The sequence below is a fragment of the Daphnia magna genome, linkage group LG7 (assembly GCF_020631705.1).
Source record: "Daphnia magna isolate NIES linkage group LG7, ASM2063170v1.1, whole genome shotgun sequence".
NCBI classification, from domain to species: domain Eukaryota; kingdom Metazoa; phylum Arthropoda; class Branchiopoda; order Diplostraca; family Daphniidae; genus Daphnia; species Daphnia magna.
This window is the reverse complement of record NC_059188.1, coordinates 1,368,992-1,391,038: the sequence shown is the minus strand read 5'-3', so window position 1 is coordinate 1,391,038 and position 22,047 is coordinate 1,368,992. Positions and strand designations below refer to the sequence as shown.

The 22,047-nt window shown below is 40.2% G+C and overlaps 3 protein-coding genes across 5 annotated transcripts; all 3 read left to right on the top strand.

Moving 5' to 3' along the window:
- The first annotated feature begins 352 nt into the window (after window positions 1-352).
- On the top strand, window positions 353-12,808 carry LOC116926177 (probable G-protein coupled receptor 21). Of its 3 annotated transcripts, none has more exons than XM_032932996.2 (3): window positions 353-631; window positions 3,132-3,573; window positions 9,062-12,808. In XM_032932996.2, the coding sequence occupies exons 2-3, from the start codon at window positions 3,327-3,329 to the stop codon at window positions 9,976-9,978; spliced, it is 1,164 nt and encodes a 387-aa protein (XP_032788887.1). In that variant the 5' UTR covers window positions 353-631; window positions 3,132-3,326; the 3' UTR covers window positions 9,979-12,808. The 3 variants fall into 3 exon arrangements, with proteins under 3 accessions (XP_032788887.1, XP_032788889.1, XP_032788888.1); XM_032932998.2 differs by lacking the exon at window positions 353-631 and adding an exon at window positions 2,257-2,671; XM_032932997.2 differs by lacking the exon at window positions 353-631 and adding an exon at window positions 2,257-2,671 and having other exon boundaries at window positions 2,759-3,573.
- A 3,095-nt stretch (window positions 12,809-15,903) lies between these two features.
- LOC116926176 (probable medium-chain specific acyl-CoA dehydrogenase, mitochondrial) lies at window positions 15,904-18,195 on the top strand. Its single transcript, XM_032932995.2, has 9 exons — window positions 15,904-16,065; window positions 16,242-16,377; window positions 16,444-16,611; window positions 16,676-16,776; window positions 16,856-16,936; window positions 17,015-17,254; window positions 17,319-17,459; window positions 17,551-17,823; window positions 17,896-18,195. The coding sequence occupies exons 1-9, from the start codon at window positions 16,048-16,050 to the stop codon at window positions 18,037-18,039; spliced, it is 1,302 nt and encodes a 433-aa protein (XP_032788886.2). The 5' UTR covers window positions 15,904-16,047; the 3' UTR covers window positions 18,040-18,195.
- Window positions 18,196-18,362: 167 nt separating this feature from the next.
- LOC116926175 (protein zer-1 homolog) lies at window positions 18,363-22,038 on the top strand. The gene is made up of 12 exons (XM_032932994.2): window positions 18,363-18,998; window positions 19,061-19,410; window positions 19,473-19,627; window positions 19,690-19,877; window positions 19,949-20,106; window positions 20,180-20,357; window positions 20,426-20,587; window positions 20,649-20,810; window positions 20,873-21,022; window positions 21,081-21,235; window positions 21,307-21,404; window positions 21,479-22,038. Exons 1-12 carry the CDS (start codon window positions 18,672-18,674, stop codon window positions 21,661-21,663), a joined length of 2,268 nt encoding a protein of 755 aa, XP_032788885.2. The 5' UTR covers window positions 18,363-18,671; the 3' UTR covers window positions 21,664-22,038.
- The last annotated feature ends 9 nt before the right edge of the window (window positions 22,039-22,047 follow it).

The window sequence follows — 22,047 nt, the reverse complement described above, 5'->3', positions numbered from 1 at the left end:
ATGCCAATAATTCCTCCTTCCTTCTTTTTTTTTGCAATATTATTCAAATGCCATCAAATTGAAATCAAGAATTTCCCACGTAATTATTCGTTGAACGAAATTAGAAACGTATGTACAAATTGAACAATTCTTCTTTTATTGTATACAGCTATGATTTAAAAATAAAGCAAGAAACAAGAGCGGAGGGATGGCGAGACGGATATCGAATCTATCCCTCCCCCTCCACATTGGATGCAACATATGGCCGAGTCGCGTGCTGTGCTCCTCTTTTTGGCTGGCTCTTTGCAAGTATATAGAACTCGTACACATGAAACGGACGATATACCCTGGTGCGCTATCACGGGCCAACCTCCAGACAGCCAGCGGGAGCAGCAGGAACCACACCGTTCCGTTCGTGTTGTCTCTTTCTCTTCTTTTCCTCCCGATTGTATTAGTAGTGTAAATCGGTGCTGTGAGTCTACATCGGGATTGTTAAAACCCCAATTGTCTTTTTTTCAAATCCTGTGCGCCGTGTGTGTGTGTGTGTGTGTGCTTCTAATAGAACGATTTAAATCAAAGTGAATGCTACAAAAGGTGGGGACTGGAGTCGGAGGAATAACAGCGGGACTCGACTCCCGCCATCATGAACCAGGTAGGCCCATCAACCTAATTTCATTCGCATTCAATTGAATTTTTCCTTTGAAATTCAAATTGAGCGCCCTTGGTTTTTTCAAATACTCAGTTATGTACTACAGTTTACGGTGTTCGAGTAGTAACGTACACGCCATTACTAGATCCCCAATCACAAAAATCATCTAATCTTTCAAAATAATAATAATAAAATGACTCAATTGAATTGCAATTTCGCTATCCGATAGAAAATGGATAGATTACACCCTTGGCGCTTTATCTCCATTAAAAAAAATTGGGGGTCCGCCCTTTTCTCTTTCTTTCTTTCTCTGTGTGTGTGTGTGTGTGTGTTCTGTTTTGAAACGCCATCGGGATGTGACTTTGGCCTTTCACGAAAAATAAAATAAAAAGAGAAGGAAAAGGTACACAGCAAGAAAAAGAGTATGTGCAGAAACTAATGGGGAGGAGCTGCCGCGGGAGGGGTGGTACCCCATTGGTTGCGTGTATTGGTAGTAAAGCTCCCACCGTGTGCCGGAGGAGTTGTAAGGCGCTCACGCTAACCTTCCCCAACCCCCCCACCCGCTTTTCTCCTCAAACCTTACCCCCCCATCCTTTTGCTGCTGTACTCCCCACACTCTTTTCACGGCTCATCGATTGTGTCAACTCGACGGAACGCTGAGAGACAGCAGAAGAGCGGATGAAAAGCGGGAAATGGCGGGAGGCAGCCGGGAAAAAAGGACGGGCAGAGAACCGTTGGAAATGTGCACAAGGGGGGAGGGAAGGGAAATCAATCGACTAAATCGTCGGCGACGACGTTGACGTCGAGAACCGATTCCACTTTTATTTTTATTATTTTTTTTTTCTAAACCCAACCCTTCCCGTTGAACGAGAAGAAAGAAAGAAAAACTGGGCGGGTTTGAATATAATTTTCTTTTTCCTTACACGTGTTTTGATCTTTTTTATTTTTCTCACCCCACCGACCATCCTTGAAACAAAAAAATGGTGGCCTTTAAAAAAAAAAAATCGATAAACTTAAATGTTTTTAAAAATAACTTGAGAAATTGTCGTGAAATAACAAAAGGGAGAGGAGACCAAAAGCAAAACCTTTGGAAAGGGCTTCCGCGTTTCTGTTGTTTTTTTGTTTTTATTTTTTGTGTACCCAAATCCATTTGGGTGTAGGAGACAGTAAGGGGAGGTGTTGACCCTTGTTTGAAATACCATTCGATTTATTTAATTTATTTTTTCTAATCGAATTGTAAAAGCTGTGAAACAAAAGAGGGGCTACCATTCGCACAACGCCCCCCCCCCCCTGGTTCTTTTATTTTCAAATTGCAATTGCATTTAAAGATTTTTAAAATATATATACATCAATTTAAATATATAATTTCCCTCTAAGTGGCGAATTATTTTGACTCTAAGTGTTGACACAGCCGATATGTTAACGGATGGGTGGAGTGTACCACCTCCCAATAAGACCATCACACTAGCGGATCCTTTTTCCCTCATCCGGACGCTGTTGAGCTAGCAGATTCGTGCCAAGAAAGCCAAAAAGCAATTTTTCTTTTTTTTTTTTTTCCTCCTATTTTTATTTAACAAAAAAAAAAAGGAGGTGGGGGGGGGGGACATAGAAATTTACTTGACACGATCGGCAGACGACGCGCTTGCGCAATGGCTGCCGTGAAGCGAATCACGTAACAATTACATCATTCGCTCAGGGCTCTTTCCAAATCAATTGCAAAGATTCCGTAAATGTTTTGTAATAAAAAAAAAAAAAGAATCTCTACTAGAAAATATATAGTATAGCCACGTCAATAGAATACCATCGCTAATTGGTATGGATTGCGGAAGCCATCGCAATGTTTGACGGTCCCATCGTTTTTGCTTTGTTTTCGCAAGCGACAACCCTGCCCCTTTTCCCCCCTCCTAATATCCCGAGGTGATTTTTCTTTTGTTCACGTCAAACATTCGACAACGAATGAAATCATCAGTTGCGAGTGACCCGTCATCAGAAACACAGTGTGCCAACGCTTTAGACGCGTGAATTCTTCTCAATCGATAGCAGGTCGATCGATCAATGCCTCACCTATCCCTTCCCTCATTTGTTTTTCTCCCTTTATTATTATTATTATTATTTATTTATTTTGTTTAGTTTGTTTGTTGCCTCTGTCAGTTTACCAACAGATGACGCGTGTCTTGTCGATTACACGTTTCCTTATTATTGATTGGCCCCGTCTATCTGTTTTTCTAATATTTTTCTTTCTATATAGATACGTCATGTCTAACACATTTCTCGTGTCTTATTGTCATCATTCTTTTCTTTTCTCTATTATTATTGTTATTACCCGGGAAAAAACAAACAAACAACTTGAAACGATGGCCGTGTGCGTGACTGGCCCGTTGCGCGTGACTCTTTGAAAACAACAAAAACCAAAACAAAAACAAAAAAAACCCAACTTTTTTCGTGACTTGGCATGGGTGGGGGTTCGTTGTTGTGTTATACTTGCCGGTGGTTCGGGAACCAGACAATTGTTCATTGGCGGCTGCAACTGACTAGTCGACGTAGTTGGACGTCACGGTGGAGCGCCATCTGCTGTGCATCGAGCGAGGAGGGGGCGTGCACCGGCGACGTGTTGCAGCAGCCACCGCCAGCGGCGACATCCAGCAGAAGACCGGAGGCGCAACATCAGACGTCCTGCTGCTGGCGCCGTTTCTAGAAAATGCTCATCTCCCTGGGCGTTGTCGAACGATGGCAATCATCGGTTGCAGATTCTGCAGCGGCATCGTCTCCGTCGTTGACGGCCGCCGTGTCGGCAGCGGCTCACCAGTCGTCGATCGGTGGCACTCCGGCCGCCGACGTCGTCCTCACGGCCGAGAATTTAACACAGGCGGTCATCATCCTCATCCTGGACGTGGTCATTATCTGCTCCAATCTCCTCATCATCGCCACACTCGCCACAGGATCAGGTCAGTTTAATTGTTTCTTACGTTCTTTCTTATGGAACTTGTGATTTGCATCAAGATAATGAGCGTTGTTTTGAATTTTGAAGTTCAATCGCTTATCGTCCTAGGGCCATTGGCGTTTTAAACTAGATTAAATATTATTCATTTAGGCTGGTCTTTCCTGAAATAATGGAACACAAATATAGTTGTAACGAGAAGCCCGTGCAACGTGTCCCTCGTGAGAACAAAAGCCAAACGAAACGGGACGAAGAATAATAATTAATTCTTCCTGCCTGTTTTCTTTGTACAGTTGCGCAGCAGGACACGCATACATTTATGTTTACACAGAAAGGCAACCCCGTTTTTAAAGCGAAATATATCTGCTACGTTACGTGCATGCTATACATTTCCTTTCATTTGATGCCGTTGCGCTGTGTGTGCACATCTATCTCCTCGCAAATAAATATGGGATTGATACCGCGTCATTGATACAGCCCGATGTATTTACCAGACTTTTGCAAAGCTTTTGCTGAATGGACGATCTCAGCTTTTATGCTGTTGGACGCACTGCGCACGTACATCTCTATAGCGTTTTCAGTCGATAGCTAATTGATGTGCTTTTCGTGTGATGAGAGCCACTGCGTCGCACTTCTTCTTGTTTTATACGAGCTCTGTTATACAATCTCGTAAAAGACGGACGTACTGTATATATATATATAGAATCTATATATGTATAAACAAGGGCACATTGTACGGGCATGCAATCAATGGCCACGGTAAAATTGAAAAAAAAGGGTTTGTTTTGCTGAGGATTTGGAATATCAGATAGTTTCCCAAAACAATGATGTAATACCCTTTAGGCTTTATAGATTCTATATATCGTCTGGTCGAATGATTTGCAGCGTATGTGGGGCAAACCAGAGGGATTTAGAAGCAAAAGACGGGGTGTATTGTATACACGAAGATCGATACGAGTGATATCGTCGAAGCAATAGAAGGAGAGGGGAAGAAAAGTTTTGCTTTACGTCGATGGTGATATACCTACGCTGGTGGAAAAATATCCGGTGTAATCTCGGAACAAGAGCCAATCATCAAAAGACGAGACGGACAATGTCCTTACAATAATCACAGCAATCTCCGCCTATTTATTATCCAATGTTCGTCGGCTCATTTGCGCAACCTCAAAACATTTTTCTTTCAGAAATGAATTCAACCTTAATCGACCTTTATCCTATACATCCGAAGTACTGTATATCTCAACTTTAAAAGAAAATAATAATAACGTTGATCCGCAAAAGTTGGTCGTCTTTTTACGTCTCTCGTGCCACACCCACATTCACGCAAGAAAGACAAACAGAAGGAGGACAGCCTTCAGCAACGAGTGCAACCCTCCGTTCTGGGTCGAAGGCCTTTGCACACACAAAAACACACACAGATGATGTCTTCGATCTCGTTTCATCTAACACGGACGAGAAGAGACGCTACTGGAAAATGTTGTTAGAAGAACGAATTGGGAATGGCAAAAGGAGGGAAGGATATCCTATTAGATTGGGAAGTAAAAGAAGGAGAAATTTCCATCGGAGCGCGCAACTGTCGTCTTCGCTTCACTCGACCGTGAACGCCCATGATGATTTGCCCTGTATACACACATCGACCCCAAACTCTAATTCAAACCTCTCTTTGCCGAGGTCTTTCATGCCCTTGTGTTCCGTTGTTTTCCAGCTAAAAAAAAAAACGGTCGTCCATTTTGTTTTTTGTTTTCTTTCGTTCTCTTTCGCAGTTAACTTTAACTGGCTCTTTATTGCAGTTGTCTTGCGTGTTTAGATTGTCATAACGAGAAGCAAACAATTAAAATGCATCTAAGGGAAGGGCTGGCATTTAAAATCGCTTGTCAATCAGATGTAACGTTAAAGGTGGGAATGCGGGCAAGTGTTTTAATTCATTCATTTTTAGGGAAAAAAAGATAGAAGTTTAAAGGTTATGTACTCTGGTGTGTGATAAGGGAATCAATGTCCACAGAAGCTATGGCCGTCGACACAATAGCCATTCAAAAAAACAACCCCGCCCGCTGTGTATAATGGTTGGATTCAATTATAGCTTGGCTAATTACACTCGGATCGTTCGTCTAGCGTTCATCGTTCACAACCAGCCGTTCTTTTTCTTCTTAAACTAAGTTTAACAAAAGGAGAGAAATATAGTTATACGCGTCGTCGATTCCGCTATCCTCCAACCGACATAATATTTTTTTAAATCTCCATTTTGAACACATGAAAATCAATATTCTTCTTTATTTGTTTAAAAAAGGTCATTGATAATATCCACATCGATGTTGGCTCCTCAATTATACATCATTTTGAGACCTTTTCAAGCAAAAGTCCCTTTTCTTTTCTCTGAAATTTCTAGACAAGTTTCACATTCATGTGACTTTCGTTAAAGCCTATCCATCTGCGGTTATCCCCCCTGAAAAATAGGCACAAGAAAACTCGCAATCAAAAGAGTCTTTCTCTCCATATCGACCATGTATTCCATCAAAGAGTTTCTATACGTCTGTGGCCAGCACATGAATCGCTTATTATTACGTATGCATCACCTTACGCGCCGACGTAAAGTACACAAGAAGTTGGACGTTCTTGTTGGCAAATGGGTCACAACGATCGATAACCGACACGAATCTCTCACTCCCCCCTCTCCTTTTTCTTTTCTATACGTGCAATTAAATAGACGCCCGTTTACACTCACGTCCTGCTGCAATATATACAGACATGTTTGCGCTGTTCGTACTATATACCAGTAATATTGCAGACGTGTTTGTATTGGCCAATGACCTCGTATCCGCTATACTATCCCCAGATAAAAATGAGAATTGCGAAATCTATAGACCGTCTGCGTACAAGAAGAAAATTGAAAGATAACGAGCTCTCGGCCCCCTGTCTTTATAGCGTTCAGTAATAAATATATTTAAAGAAAACAGCAGGTCTTTTCAATTGCGATGTGGGCAGATTGATTGTCGATTTTCTGTAGAAGGCCACGTCCACGCCCATTTGGAAGCGGGACATTTCAAATTTGTCTTTTTTTCTTTTGATAATGTGCATTAGCCCGTTAACTAGGTGCACTTTGCGATACGGATCAATTGCGCACCGACGTTTGATTCCAACTGGCTAACAATAAAAAGGTGCAAGTCGCACATTCACGCCACATTTTATGTAGTGTGAATAGCTCTGGCCGTGCTGCACACACACACGTTAGTGTATATAGGTAGCGTTGGAGTCACGCGAATGTGCGGGATGCGGTCCGTTATTTACGACACCCATTATTATATTTATGTATACCTTTTTTTTCTCTCTCTCTTTTTTTTTTTTTAAGTATACACGTAAAGGGACCATATGTTTTCGACACGGAAGCCCCAACGCAATTGATTTGATAGCTTGCATTTTATTCTGTAACCACAAGTTAAATCATTGGTGTTTTCCCCTTTCGGCCATATACATAAACAGCGAGTGAAAACAAACGTTGCAAAAAGGCGGTGTTATTTGCATAAAAATGAGTACGAAATTGCAGGATCGAATGAAAAACAAAAGCCGGAATTTTTTTTGGAAAGCGAAACCAATCTCTTTATCTCCATCGTTCCGCAAGATGCTCTTTATGGACTTCTATCTCATGGAATTTGCTTTTTCCCCAGTCGGTGGCGCTACAGCAGCAAAAATTCTTACATCAAAAAAATTCGGCTAGTGAACATTTTTGCGGGCGTGTCGACAGCCACGTCATCCTTTACATGGTACATGTACAGCTTGCTTATAAAACACGGCCGGGAAAACATATCGATCGATCCACGCACAACGGATCGTCGGTTCCTTTCATCTATTCGTTCTCCTCTTGCCCTTTTTTTTATGTATATTTTTTTTGCTTCCCTTCAAAAATAGGGGAAATGTATATGTATAAGAAAATAAGAGTAGGATGGGAATCTGTGTCGTCCATTTGCTGCGAAAACAGCAAAATTCAGGCACACATCCGAAAAGGGCGGAATACATCGACAGAGCATATCCACCAAATATTTTATTATATCTATCGACGTGTGTGTGTTACATGAGAGGCTGGTATTAATAGGGGGGGGGCTTCTCGGTGCTATATACGTACGTACGTTTTCCTCTTTTATTTTCACGAGAGCAATATCTTCATCGAGGAAACCGCAGCTTTTCTCTCTCTTGTGTTTTGCGTGTGTCTCTATATAAATCAATATTAGATTTAGCTCTTTTCCTTTATTCCGCCAGTTTTCCAGGAGTCTTAGAGAATTCCCGGGTATGTAGAACAAAAGAAATCACGCGTCCCGCACAACGAAATCAAAAGCACAAACAGCCTGTCTAGTAGCCAATTTTTCTAACTCTCCCATTGTCCGAGATGAATTCGTCTTTAAAAAAAAATTGATAGCCTTGTGTCTATAAAGGGAGACATAGCAAATGTGTTGGCCATCTATTCAGCACTTGTTTCAACGGAACTCGGCATGTAAAACAGATCCGAAGTGACGGTTGAAAATGTTCGGTCCGCGCCACATCCGGACAGAGAAGAATCGCACCTCATTTCTTCCGCTGTCGGCAGCACATTTTGCCGCCATCACTCTTTTTGCGCTACCCTATATATAAGAACCGAACTTCCCCATTTGTATGTATCGTTTAAACGCAGTATCTACGCAAAAAAAAAAAATGAAGGTAAATAACCGGAATTTTAAGCAATTTATTCTGCCCTTCGCGAGACCGATGGACTTAAAGAAATGAATGGCGATCCGTTACGTCTATATAACACAACCTTAAAAATGATGATGTCAGAATAGCGCATCAGTCACGTAAGACATGCAATTACGGACGAACATCATCACCTCTAGAATTTCATCTTAACTTCAATTAGCTAAGCTGTATACATTTAAGTATAGACTGCGACATGGCGAACGTTCAAGATCCCTTTAAATAGAAAAAGCTATGCCCAACAGTTGCCCGATTGTGTCGTCCCATCGGACAGCGTTCACAAGATGAATGTCTTTAGAGACCGTCTGTCTCCAACTCGATTTCCATCACGAGTTAGGCACTCGACAAAAAACAAAACACGCTAGTATCTTTCTCTCTGTGTCCAACATCAGAAAACACGATTATTTATGAAGGAAACAACAACAACAACAAAAGAGAAGTAGCTTGTTCCTTTGCCGACGTCTGATGTTGGCAGCCCACTGCGACGAAATTATATGGTCCTCTCATTAGATGATGGTTGCTGTCCGCTGCCACCAGTAAATTGATTAGCCCCACGTCCCAACAATCCAACGCCCCCCTCTTGTATACATCTTCGTGATACTGTTACGTATTAGCCCTTGTTTCGGAACAGCCCAATTGTGTGACTGCCGTGGCTTGTTAATGTCCACTCTAATTATCCCTTTACAACAAAAAAAAAAACAGAGAAAATGTGGGTGGATGTCGAGAGAGATGAGAAATCAAATCCAATTCGTTTCGTTTGTTTGTTTTTGGAACAGGTGGCGAAGTGATGAACTATTACTTAATCAGTTTGGCTGCCGCCGATCTATTGGCCGGAATTCTGGTGGTGCCTCTCTCCATTTATCCAGCGTTGACAGATAGTTGGCCGTTAGGTGACGTGTTGTGTTCAATCGCCGGCTACGTGGAAGCCACTCTGTGGGCAGTGTCCGTCTATTCGTTCATGTGGATATCGGTGGACCGTTATCTGGCCATCCGCAAACCGTTGCGTTACGAAACAGTGCAAACTCCGTCACGGTGTCAGTGTTGGGTCATCTTCACTTGGCTGACGTCCATGCTGGCCTGCTGCCCGCCCTTGCTCCAAGGATCGACAGGTTACGCTAGCGGAGCACCTTATTTCGATCCGGAAGCCTTCGTTTGTCACCTCAATTGGACGGGCATGTCCGCCTACTCGGTGACGCTCATCATCTTGGTCCTCTGTCCGACGCTGGCCACCGTTGCCTACACCTATTTCTACATCTTCAGTTCGATGAGGAAGATGCGCAGCTCGTTGCTGCAGCAGGATAAAGAATACGCCACGGCGTTGAGTGAGAATCTATCCAATCCGACGCACTTGATGTCGTTCATTTTAGTTATGACATTTTGGCTGTCGTGGCTGCCGTTCATTTGTTTGACGCTGTACGAGTATTTGGCCCAGCACAGGATCGATTCCATTCCGTTCCTGCATTTCACCGTTTTCTGGCTAGGCATTTGCAATTCGTTTTTCAAGCTGTTCATCTACGTGGCAATGAGCCCGCTCTTCCGGCACAAGCTCAGGATTTTTTGTCTCTCCTATCTCTGCTGTGGCGCTGCGAAAAGGAACAACGCCAACGCAAGGAGACCGCTCACTTCCGGATCGGCTAACAGGAACCATCATCCCCATCATCATCACAATAACGAAATCATCTACAGACGGTGATTTGTTCGGTATATATATATTTTTTTCAAATTTACCCGCGCTTATTTTAGATAGAGAAGAAGAAATGGCGCGAAATTTTGAATTAAAAACTCCTCCCAATCAAATAGACCGGGCGTTTAATTTTGTATAATGGAGGTTGTGGAGTTATTGAGAAAGAAATGGACAGTGTCGAAAGATGACGATTCTGCTCAGGTTCATTCAAATAAAACTTAAAAAATAAAAAAATAAAAAAAGAAGAAGCCAGATTTACGTATATTTGTGGTGTGTAGAACCGTACTATATATCCAGTATATATATATACAAATGGGTGTTGCGTATACTAAAAATCAGTAGGCCAAGTCGTTTGACAGTTGTAGACAACGGGGAAACAGGGACAGTCTAAAATCATAGTTTCTTCGAAATGTGTAGCAGCGTGTACAGCAGCCAAATAGTTAAGTATATAGGCTAATAATTAAAAGGACAATTTATTATTATTTTTCTAGATAATATGGTTCCGATAGATTTTTGTAAGTCATCTGTCTCCCGAGTAACCCCTTGGTCGAACTTTGTTTCTAATCTGTATTTTTCTTCCAGTAAAATCAAATGTTTATGATGCTGTAATTGTGTTATATATAAAGTAATCGCGGTCCATCATTTTTAGTTTAGAATTTTCTTTTAAGTTTTTTATTTTTATTTTTTATTTTCTGATCCCCAAAAATTCATTTTGTGGTCATTGCGTCTGAGACAAATCAATAACGCTTATCGGTATAATTCCACACGTCAACATTATACCTGCATAAGCTCTATAACTGCGTAGATATACATCAATAATTAGTATGTCACATCTTTAAAAAACAAAAACAAACATTTAATAACTATTCCAGTAAATGGACAGCGCGATCCCGTGAAATGACGTGACGTCGAAAACGTAGAAACTCTAGAATAAAATCAATAGTCGTCAGTGTTTGTGATGAATAATTATCGTATAATGATAAATATCAATTTCGTGGATGTATCGATCATTCCTTCACCATCTGTGAACCATAAATCCATAACCAAAATCATTATATAAATATATATATATATATACTGTAACTATTCGTTATGTTTTAGCTGCCTCTATATTCACCATTTTGCGTTGTGTCATTTTATTGTAGACTTGTCAATTGAATTTTTTTGTTTGTATCCCTCGATTTTTTAAAAGTTATCTCTAGTCTATGTAGTGCGCATTGGCCAAAATTGAATGTCTGCGTTCCCACCTGCTCGTGCTGATTATCACAACCTTCGTCATTTGCTGTCCTCTGGACGTCTTATCATTTTTGAGGGTAGCAAGAAGGGGGAGGGGGAGTGACATCTGCTACCTATTTTCAGTTATCAGTTCGTATCGACAACATCTGGCATTCAACGCCTTTTCAGGTTTAATCAATAGTTCAGCTACTAACAAGGTAAAAAAAAAATAATTCAGACCAAAATCAATTTTTCTTTCAACAAAAGATGCGATCATATCCAGCGACAATTCAAATTCCGGTTAAATAGCTCATCTCGTTAACAAGTGCAGTGAAAAGGCTTTGAAAGCAGACGACGCCATATTGATTCGACTTCAGTAAAAAAAAAAGAAAAAGAAGATGAATTAAAGATTCATACACATTTTGGGCCGTTTTTGAACGTCAAAGAAAAGAAACAAAAGAGCTAGACAGAAACAATCAATTCATCATCATTGCTCTAGGCAGTCCTTTCTTCTCTATAACCCAAAAACCAAGCCTGCAGCTTTCCACATACACTCACTGTATGCTTACACGTATAAAAGTATTGATTTTTTTTTTCCTTGTTCCCATCTCGTCCGCAGTTTCCTCCAAACATTTAAGCGTATTTATAGAGGTGTAATGGGTAGTGCCTGGGCAAGAGAAGAAGAGGATTATTCCGCGTTTTATATTCCAACTGTCTTTTGTGTTTTCGTTCTTCTTTTATTTCCTTTTGTTGTTTTTTCGTCTGCTGAAATGATTAGCATCGATCCCTCCGCTCTCTGTAGGCCAACACTACGGAGTGAAATTGCTATTCTTTCCGTTGATGATGATTTATGATCGTGGTGATTATCTGTTTCTGTCTAGCTCTTCTTAAAAAACAAACAAACAAATGGGGGAAGTTATTGCGTTGGGTAGTTTTCATCTTCGAGAAGCGAAAAGGATTGTGCCCCAGGCATACCTAAAATGGCGGCTGAAAAAAACAAAACAATTTCATTTCGATCGTCGGATTGTTTCCTTCTTTCTTCGTGTGTATATCTGTTTTTATTTCTCCTTGTCATATAGAGATCGTATTGCGTAACTAGAAGTAGCTCGGTCGACAACGAAATCAATAAAATAACAGCCTGGACGTAAGCAAAAATATAGAAAAACTGATGGAAAAGCCAAATTTTTTTTTCCTTTTCATTCGAGATGCCCTCATTTATTTCAAGTATTTAACAATTCCAATCACATTTCAGTTGATTAAATCCTCGTTTTAATTAATGACTACGACAGAAACAGATCATTTTGTATGGTGGCATCTGACTCTGTTGCTCCATGCGAAATGTGTGTTGTTGTGTTTGGTCATCCAAAATTGGAACAACCAGACATTCCCTCTTTTATTATTTTCCTGTCTGTGTTTTTGTATCAATAACGGGCGATGGTATTTAGTTTAAAAAGGGCAATTTAAGTATACCCGCTAAAATCCCCCAAGATGGACGCGAAAAGAAGAGCTCACTCTATTGATGATAACAGTTATACATATGATATTGAATATTGAGTGTATATGTCATGTATTGTACATGTCCTACCTGTTGCGAAAAAAAAAAATAAAAAGTTGGTTCGTAAAATTTCATGTATATTTTATTTGTAAATTCCCGGTAAAACATTTTCTACTTTCGTAAGTTTTTTATTTCCATTCCACGTAAGGCTGGAGGCGCGTGCTGCACGTACAGCCGATTACTCATACATGCCTGCTGGCGCCCATCATCTATTATTACGATTTTTTGGAGATTCCGTAGGCTGATGCAATACGGACGATTTCTTACACGAATGACTTAACCCGTATTCATTTTCTCTTTGTTCGTGAAGATTATTATGGTTGACACGTGCATCAGTTGGTATTAAACGAGGCTGGATTTTTTCTTATGTCATGATTTTCTCATCCTCACGATCTTTCACGAAAGTCAATGCTCACATGAAAAAGCAATGGCCACCCTTGTTTTCCTGGCTAGAACAAAATCTAAATACTTTTTTAGTTTAATGGTTCTTGAATTAGTCTTCTGCGAGTTTGCAGTGGCGTGTACCCTAATTGTACCCTGCGAAAGACACGAATATGTGTGGCTTCGTATTGTGAAGACGCATAAAATCGAAACTGGGATTCTCTCATCCTTTTTTTAAATTCTATGACAGCCACATATGTGCGGGGAAAAAAAACAACAGTTGAGTGACTTTGGCTTCCATTTCCCTCTGCATAATCTATGTCCATTTTTTTTCTTTCCATATGACATCTGCATGGACCATAAGCTGAAATTTGAATATAGACAAGCATCTGTCACATACAAGATTACAAGGGAAGTCCAAACCAGCACGCCCCACATCTCTTAAAAAACAAGTAGAATGAAAAAAAGAAGAAAAAAATCCCCAGCCAACGAAATAAATGCATAAAAATCGTTGGACGATAAACCAAGACAACTGACACTACAGATGCATCTACAAGGCTTCAAATAGCCATAAAGGGATTCTTCGTGTGTAACCCAGAGCAACGCTAGCAGACAACCGTGGCAGACGATGAAATATTTAAAAATGTTGCTTCTTTTCCGCCCTCTCTTGTATAAGTAAATCTTTCATAACAGTTATTTAATAGATAAAATAGATACCCGCATTGTATACGGGTTTAAAAGTAATAACAGAAAAATGATTTAAGTTGATATAAGTATAGGCAGAGCAAAACTTACCAGCTCTGTGGGTTTTGTTGGCAAGTTTTTATCTAATCTCAGCACATGATTGAATTGGATCAAGAAAAGAAAAAAAAGAGGCAGGAAACTTACTGCTGAATGCATTTTCCCGCTGTCTCCATTGTAAGTATTCTTCTTGTATCAAAATTGCAACTGCTACAGCATTTTTACAACAGTCATCTACGCAATATCTAAAGCTATCAAGAAAGACTGTAATAGATATTGGGCCATTTTCTATTACATACGACTATATTTTTTCTCCCTCACAACAATGAGCATTTACACAAGAGTCTTCTGTTTTTCTCTCTGCAATCTTTATTTTTATAATTTTTTTTTTGTAAATAAATTTGGTGGGGAGAGTCTGAATGGAGAACTCTGTCTGTTGGGAACAACCAAAAGAAGAATGGATGGAAGCCATCACGTCTATAGTGAACGTGATGAACACAATAGACGACGGTCCCTCTTCATCCCTCAATATTACGTATGACTCTTATCACCTCAGATACAAAATCCTTTCCTCTATAACATCTTACTTGGTTAGCTATCTTTACACTCGCTAAACAGGAGAGCCAAACGTATGGGCACTCGAGTCAAACATACTTGAATCCATCCTCGTTCCGCTATAATGCGAACCAGTGTGTAAATAACCCATACATATTCTTGTAGGCTTCTTAAGTTACACGACGTATCTGCAATTCGTCATCGAAAAGAAAAAATCCGAGGATACACACTTGTATAAAGTGTACCGTATAAATTGGATATGGCCGCCGCAACGACCAGAGAGAAAAAAAGATCGATATCAGTAGCAGCATCAAGCGAGTGATGCGACGTCGGCAGCAACGTCGGCACATTCGGTATTATATCTAAAGAAATGTAAAAATACATCCATGGGGTACTTAATTTCTCCCTTCCCTCTGCAATTTTATAGATTTTCGTTCGTTCCCGTACGGTTCCACGTGATCAATTGCCGCTTGGATTGCTGTTGCTTTCGGGAGCACTCCGCGTTTTCTCTAGACTTGCTCGCTCCATATTCCTGTACACTCACCCTCATTCGTCCATTTTGCCTGCATCTATTTGGCCAAGACGGCTCGTGTAAATAAGCTATAGGCACGCGCGCGCATAGAGCATTAATCTCTTTTCAAAGGCATTCTTGTCATCTGCCTTTCTCTCTCTTACTTGTATTTACACAGCCCGTAGACCGCTTCCTTTTGCCCACCGTAGCTTGTCGCGCTATTTACCTTACACTGACAGAGTGCACTATACGCTAATACAAGTAAGTATACAATAGAGTAAGGGAAGAATTGATTATCGATTCAAATTGATGAAAATTTCTTTTTCTTGGTTAGAAACTGGCTACATGGCAATCAATGAAGAAATGTAAATGAACGAAAGCGTACGAGGACTCGTACGTTGCATTTCTGTCTAACAAGATCATACTCGTTGTGTGCATCATTTGGCCCAAGTTTAGACCAAGGGTCAAACTTTTGCATAATGTCAAAGAGCATCAGTGTCTCCTCAACGTTTCTTATATCTTTTTTTTTCTTTCTGTAAATGTGGCACGGTCTTCTCGCAATTCGATTAGGCGACGCAGACGTCAGTAGAATGCAGACAAAACGTGCATCTCATTTTCGACTGCGAGGTTTCTCTTTTATTTTTATTTTCTTGTCATTTTCAATATCTTTCTGTGAACATTTGCTATGAAAGGGATCGAAGTATTGCACTTTGTTTTCTGCGTATAAGCGCCATAAAGTTCATTGGGTTTGCTCGGATGCCATTCATCTGAATTAAAAACGGTAAATTTCGCAAACGCTGAAAACATGTCGGTTGGCCGAAAAGAACAAAATGCACTTGTTAAAAACACATCTGAATTAAATCTGACACTATTCCAGTATGCAATGACTTTACACACAGACAAAAATTTTAATTTGTAGAATTTCTGTTTGTGTGATTTCGTTTAATGAGGATTGGCAACGCAGTCTTCTTCAAAACAGGAAGCAAATTACATAAGAATTTATTGTCGTCCATCTACGTTGTAACTTGCTTTGCTTAGCAGAGTCCGAGCTCCGAGGTACGCCATCCAGTCAATCACTCTAGTTATCCGGTATCAATTTATTATCACCGTCACATACACCATGACGTCTCTTATCCAGGTAAAGATACCATAGTCTTGTAATCGGGTGTTTGTTTGTCTACATAAACTTTTAACATCCAGATGGCCTATATATGGCACGTACACTTTCACTTTGTGCGCCATTTTTTAAATACAAGGATGTTGTGTTTCTTTTAGCTTCCCACCATTTGACATTTGTGTCCTTATTACTGTTAGGTTTTGAAAACTCCTCTTGCCCTGCGTTCAGCCCATATCATCAAAAGAAGCTTGGCTTCGACTACTAACCCGACTCCATCATCAACTCCTACTCCTCAACTGGATAAGCAAGGGCCATCAACAGGATATTGTTTTGGTAAAATTTTAAACTTTAGTGTTGTTGTAGATTCCATTATCTTTATACCTCCATTTGTTCTTTTAGAGTTGACACCTGAACAACGCGAAGTGCAGGAATTGGCTAGAAAATTTGCCCGGGAAGAAATCATTCCTGTAGCAGCTCACCATGATAGAACTGGAGAGTATCCATGGGAACTTATTAAGAGAGCCCACAGCCTTGGATTGATGAATGGACACATTGATGCTGAATTTGGTAAAACTATTGTCAGTCAATATATTTTTCTGATGTAACTTGTATTGGTATCATTCTTATTTAGGTGGCATGGGTTTAAACAATTTTGAGGGCTGTTTGATTGCTGAAGAACTTTCTTATGGTTGCACTGGCATTGGAACTGCAATTGAAGCCAATGGCCTTGGGGTATGCTACATTTTTTATTAGATGTCTTCTCATCAGCTTATTCAGTAATAATAATTTAAACATAAATTTGATTCAATAGCAATCTCCAGTTATCTTGGCTGGAAACAAGGATCAAAAGAAGAAGTACTTGGGTCGGATGGTGGAAGAGCCACTCATGTGTGTAAGTGTTAAAATACAGTCCATTCTTTTGAAAGGAACCACTATTGAATATATATATATGTATATTTAAATACAAAAGGCTTATGGTGTCACTGAGCCTGGAGCAGGATCTGATGTAGCCAATATCAAAACCAAAGCTGAGAAAAAAGGCGACCACTACGTTTTGAATGGTCAGAAAATGTGGATTACTAATGGCGGTCATGCAAATTGGTATTTCGTCTTGGCTCGCACGAATCCCGATCCTAAAGCTCCAGCCCATAAAGCGCTGACTGGCTTTATCGTCGATCGCGACACACCTGGAGTCACTCCTGGTCGAAAGGTATCATTTAGCTATCACAACAACAGTTTTAGCATATGAGATTGACATTAAATTTGTTTACCAGGAAATCAACATGGGTCAGAGAGCTTCCGATACTCGGGGGATCACATTCGAAGATGTTTTGGTGCCAAAAGAGAATGTTTTGCTCGGTGAGGGTGCCGGTTTCAAGATTGCCATGGGCGCCTTCGACCAGACCCGCCCTCCGGTGCAGTCATTTTTACTACTTGATAGAATAATATTCGTGGAATCGCTTAAACAAAATAACAAGAATTCTCCTTTCCAACAATCGTTTTTAGGTTGCTGCTGGTGCCGTTGGTTTGGCGCAACGAGCCTATGATGAAGCCCTGAAATATTCTCTGGAACGTAAAACTTTCGGCGTCCCCATTTTTAAACACCAGGCTGTGGCTTTCATGCTGGCTGATATGGCTATCGGAATTGAAACATCCCGCCTAGCGTGGATGAGGGCTTCCTGGGAAGTTGACCAGGGTAGACGTAATACCTACTATGCTTCCATTGCTAAAGCCCTTGCTGGTGATGTGGCCAACAAGTGTGCTACCGATGCTGTCCAAGTAAGACATTGTGGAATGCTGTCAAGATGGTTGTCTTTACTGAAATGTTACTTCATTTTTTGCACTATCTAGATTTTTGGTGGTAATGGATTCAATTCTGAATATCCAGTAGAGAAACTCATGAGAGATGCCAAAATTTACCAAATCTATGAAGGAACTGCCCAGATCCAGCGTGTTATTATCTCCAGAGAACTGGTCAGTCGTTTCACGGAATAAAAAGAAAAATTTCCCATGAACTTGTTAAACTTTTAATAAAATCTCATCTAACGATGTGAGCTCACCCGAAAAAAAGGTTTATGATTATAAAATGGAACAATGCAAGTAGATTTTAAGTGAACGTTTATATTTCCGCAATACAAGAGGTTAAGTAAACCGTGTTCTATTTGTTTAATTTCGAAGAAAAAGGGTTTACGTGCGAACGTTCTTTTGGCGTCGATTAATTTGGCACCGTGACAGCAACGTGGTAAACAAAGGTTGAAGAAGAGGGAGGGGGATAGAAAGAAAGTTTGGGAATCTGGTTCGGATGTCGACCACTGTGGCGCTTTTGCAGGGTTTCCATTCTTGCCTGCTGTGTTTACAATTTTCTAGATTACTCAAAGGGGAAGAAAACCAAAATCCATTTGTAATTGAATAATTGACGGATACGAAATCGTTCAGTAAACGGATCGTAATGAATTCGGAAAGGACCTTTGAGTCTTTTTTAAGTTTAAACCCTTTTATGTTATATTAAATGATGAGTTGAAATGTAAACTACCTAACAGATCTGAAAAATTCATGAAATTTTGTCTTTAGATACCAAAATTCAAGATTACGCGCATTAGATTAAACGAAATTTGTGCTCTACAGCGATGCCTTTCAAATCGATCCTTGTCGATAACACCCCATATAGTTTACAAGACATTTGTCTCCAATCACTTGGGAAGTACTTGAATTCAGCCAACCTTTTACTGGGTGCACGTGATGGCCTCTCTCTGCCAACAGAGCTCTGTGAACGACTGTTACAGTATCAAATTCAAGAAGACAGAGATCTAGATGCTCAGTTTGTAAGTATTTTTGAGGATACCAGCTGCACTCGACTGAAGCGTGTTTCTTTGAGATTGTGCACACTGAAGGAATCTGAAGCTGAAATTTTATTCAGGCATGAGCTTAGAGAATTAGAGTTAATTCGTATGAAGGTAACATATGGTAAAGTTTTTCTGATTTTTGAAACATGCACAAATTTTGTTTGTCTGCTCAGGTCTCTACAAGAGTTAGGAGAATTTTGAACGAATATTCCCAACAGTTGATTTCATTAACTGTATCAGAATGTATTGATTTCTTCTCTCAACCTGTCACTGAACTACAGATAACAGCTCCGAAATTGAGAAAATTTGTTCTTCAGTCTGTTCACATTGATTCTGGCCATGAATTTTTTTCCTCCTTGTTGAGAGGGTTCCCCAACCTAGCCTATCTGGATTTGTCAGAATGCAATTATGTTGGTGATCTGTCCTGTTTGTTACATTGTCCCAATTTATCAACACTGATCCTTTATAATGTATCTGGTCTACAAGATGCCATTGAGCATATCTGCAAATTGGTTAGTTTGAGGTAACTGGCAAAAAAAAATGAGACTTTCGTTAGTGCCCCTGAATAATGAATATGATTCCTAGGCACCTGGATATTTCGCAAAGCAGTGATATCCGAGGAAGGTCGAATGAAAAAAATGGAATATACGAGCGACCTAATCAGACCTTAGCCACGCTTGTAGAAAGCCTGCCATATTTGAAATGCCTAGATATCTCTGGAACAAATTTGGCTGGAACGGGTAAAACTCTTGAACAACAATAACGAAACGTAAGCCTGTTGTAACGATTGTTTTCTTAATAGGTGTAGCTGAAAAAACACCAAGTGGTAATTTAGCCACAGACATTCCAGGATTGCGGAGCCGGATCTCCAACCCACTGGATATGTTGGGTCTTTACGGTACGTCACACGAAGCCTGTCATCGTCATCATATCCCCGCTCTATGTGTCACTGGAGATGCCAATGAAGAACAGATTCTAGCAGCCGGAAAAGTAAATAAACATAATTTGTTTTCTTATAGTTATGACATAAAGTGGTAAGAATGACTTATGTTCTTCTACAGGCTTACATCGATAGGGCAGAAATGATGCAAGGAGTTTTGAATGACTTGTATGGCATTATAAGACCAGAAACTTATCAGAATCCACTAGCGGCGTTGGATATTATTTTACAAGCGATGGAAAATCATTTGACTGAAAGTCACATACAGATATCCGGAAGGTAATCCAGCCAATTTCGAGGAACGTAGTTGACTCCTCTTCACATCTGTCTGTTTTTTTTTTTTTCTTTACAGTGCTTCGCTATTTTACATTGTGAAAAGTCCGGAACGTGAGCGATCGTTGCTCAATGTCAGGATCAAACAAAAGACGATATCAGTGCTTCTTAAAGCGATGGATATGCACAGTGACGATCCAACTATGATGCGGAATGGATGTCTGACGCTTTGTCAATTTAAAATCCCCCAGGATGTTGTAAGGACTTACAGATTTCTTTCAACTTTGAATTGATTATCAAATTTCGTTTTAAATTGGAATCACAGCTGTTTAGTTACGAAAGGTTGATACTGATCTTGCTGCATGTCGTCGGAGATCACAACCAGGACGACTTTGTCCGAAGGATCGCCATCTATTTGCTAAACTCTTTAGCTTGCCAAGTGGATGGGAAGTTTAAGCAACTTGTCGGTAGTCTTGGAGCCATAGAAGTAAGTTCGAGTGGTATAGTTGAAGTGGTTAATTTCTTAAGCAAACATATCGATATTTTAGACGATGCTACAGCTGATAGAAGAGAAACTAAGACGTAATGTTTGCGATGACGTCATGGAAGTAGCGTGGTCCACCATGTGGAACGTGACTGATGAAACTGCTCTAAACTGCAAGCGATTTTTAAGGCACAGCGGAATGCAATTCTTCCTCAATTGTCTCAAAGTAGAAGTCTCGTATTTCTTTTTCTCGTTTCACGCGCCATAAAATTTGAAAATCTTTTTAAGGCTTTCCCCAATCATCCCGAGCTACTTCGTAACATGATGGGTCTTTTAGGTAATGTAGCCGAAGTGGAAGAGCTCAGGCCGCAATTGATGACCTCTGAATTTATCACGGTATTTTCGGATTTACTCTATTCAACCAGCGACGGGATTGAGGTAATATTGATGTAAACACTCACCAAACAGTTTGAACGACATATCCAATTATTTTTAGGTGAGTTACAATGCGGCTGGCGTGTTGGCGCACATCGCGTCTGACGGTGCGGAATGCTGGAAAATCAAAGAGCCTAAACGAGAAGACGTTCTAAATCGAATCGTCACCGCCATCGATCGTTGGGATCTCGATTCGAAACGCAATATTAACTATAGGTACTAGCCATTTCCCTTATTATCTTAACGGTATAAAATGGACATTATTTTCGGGGGTTTTTTCGTATAAGGTCATTCGAGCCTATCCTTCGTCTTCTGGACATGGATCACACACCGCAGTGTCAGTATTGGGCCGTTTGGGCGTTGGCAAATCTTACCCGAGTATACGGTAGGACCCGATTCCTTTGTTCATTTTTGTTGTTGTTCCCTTCACCAACTGATCTCCATTTTTTTCTGTCGTAGCCGAGAAATATTGTCGACTATTGAAAGAAGAAAATGGATTTCAGATTTTGGAGAAATTGGTAGCGAGGACAACTGACGACAAAGTGCGACGTTTCGCTAAAAACGCTCTCGAGGGTTCAATCGAGTATCTTGAACGCAACGCAATGGTGAGCGCCGATGAACATTCGGACGATTTAGAAGGGTGACGGGGAAAAAAAAATAATTTGCTTCTTTACACATTTTTTTTTTCAAGCTGTACACTATAGCTGTTTGTACGATTATTATCGATCAGAGTTTTTTTTCCTTAAGTTAAAAGAAAAAAAAGGCGTCATTTCGTCTTCATTTTTTTTTTTTTACACGCTTCCTTCTTTATTCTACCCTCCCCTCAGAAAAATGATTTATCTATATTTATGAGAGTTATTAAACACTGCGCGTTTGGTGTTTTGGGTTATCGATCACACCAATAGTTATTCAAAAGAAAAAGGAAAAAAAAAAAAATTTCTTCTTTGAAATGAATAGCCTCGTTGTATTGTGTGTACCATATCGGTTGCCGACAAGATACAATTTCTTTGATAATTGGATCGACGTTA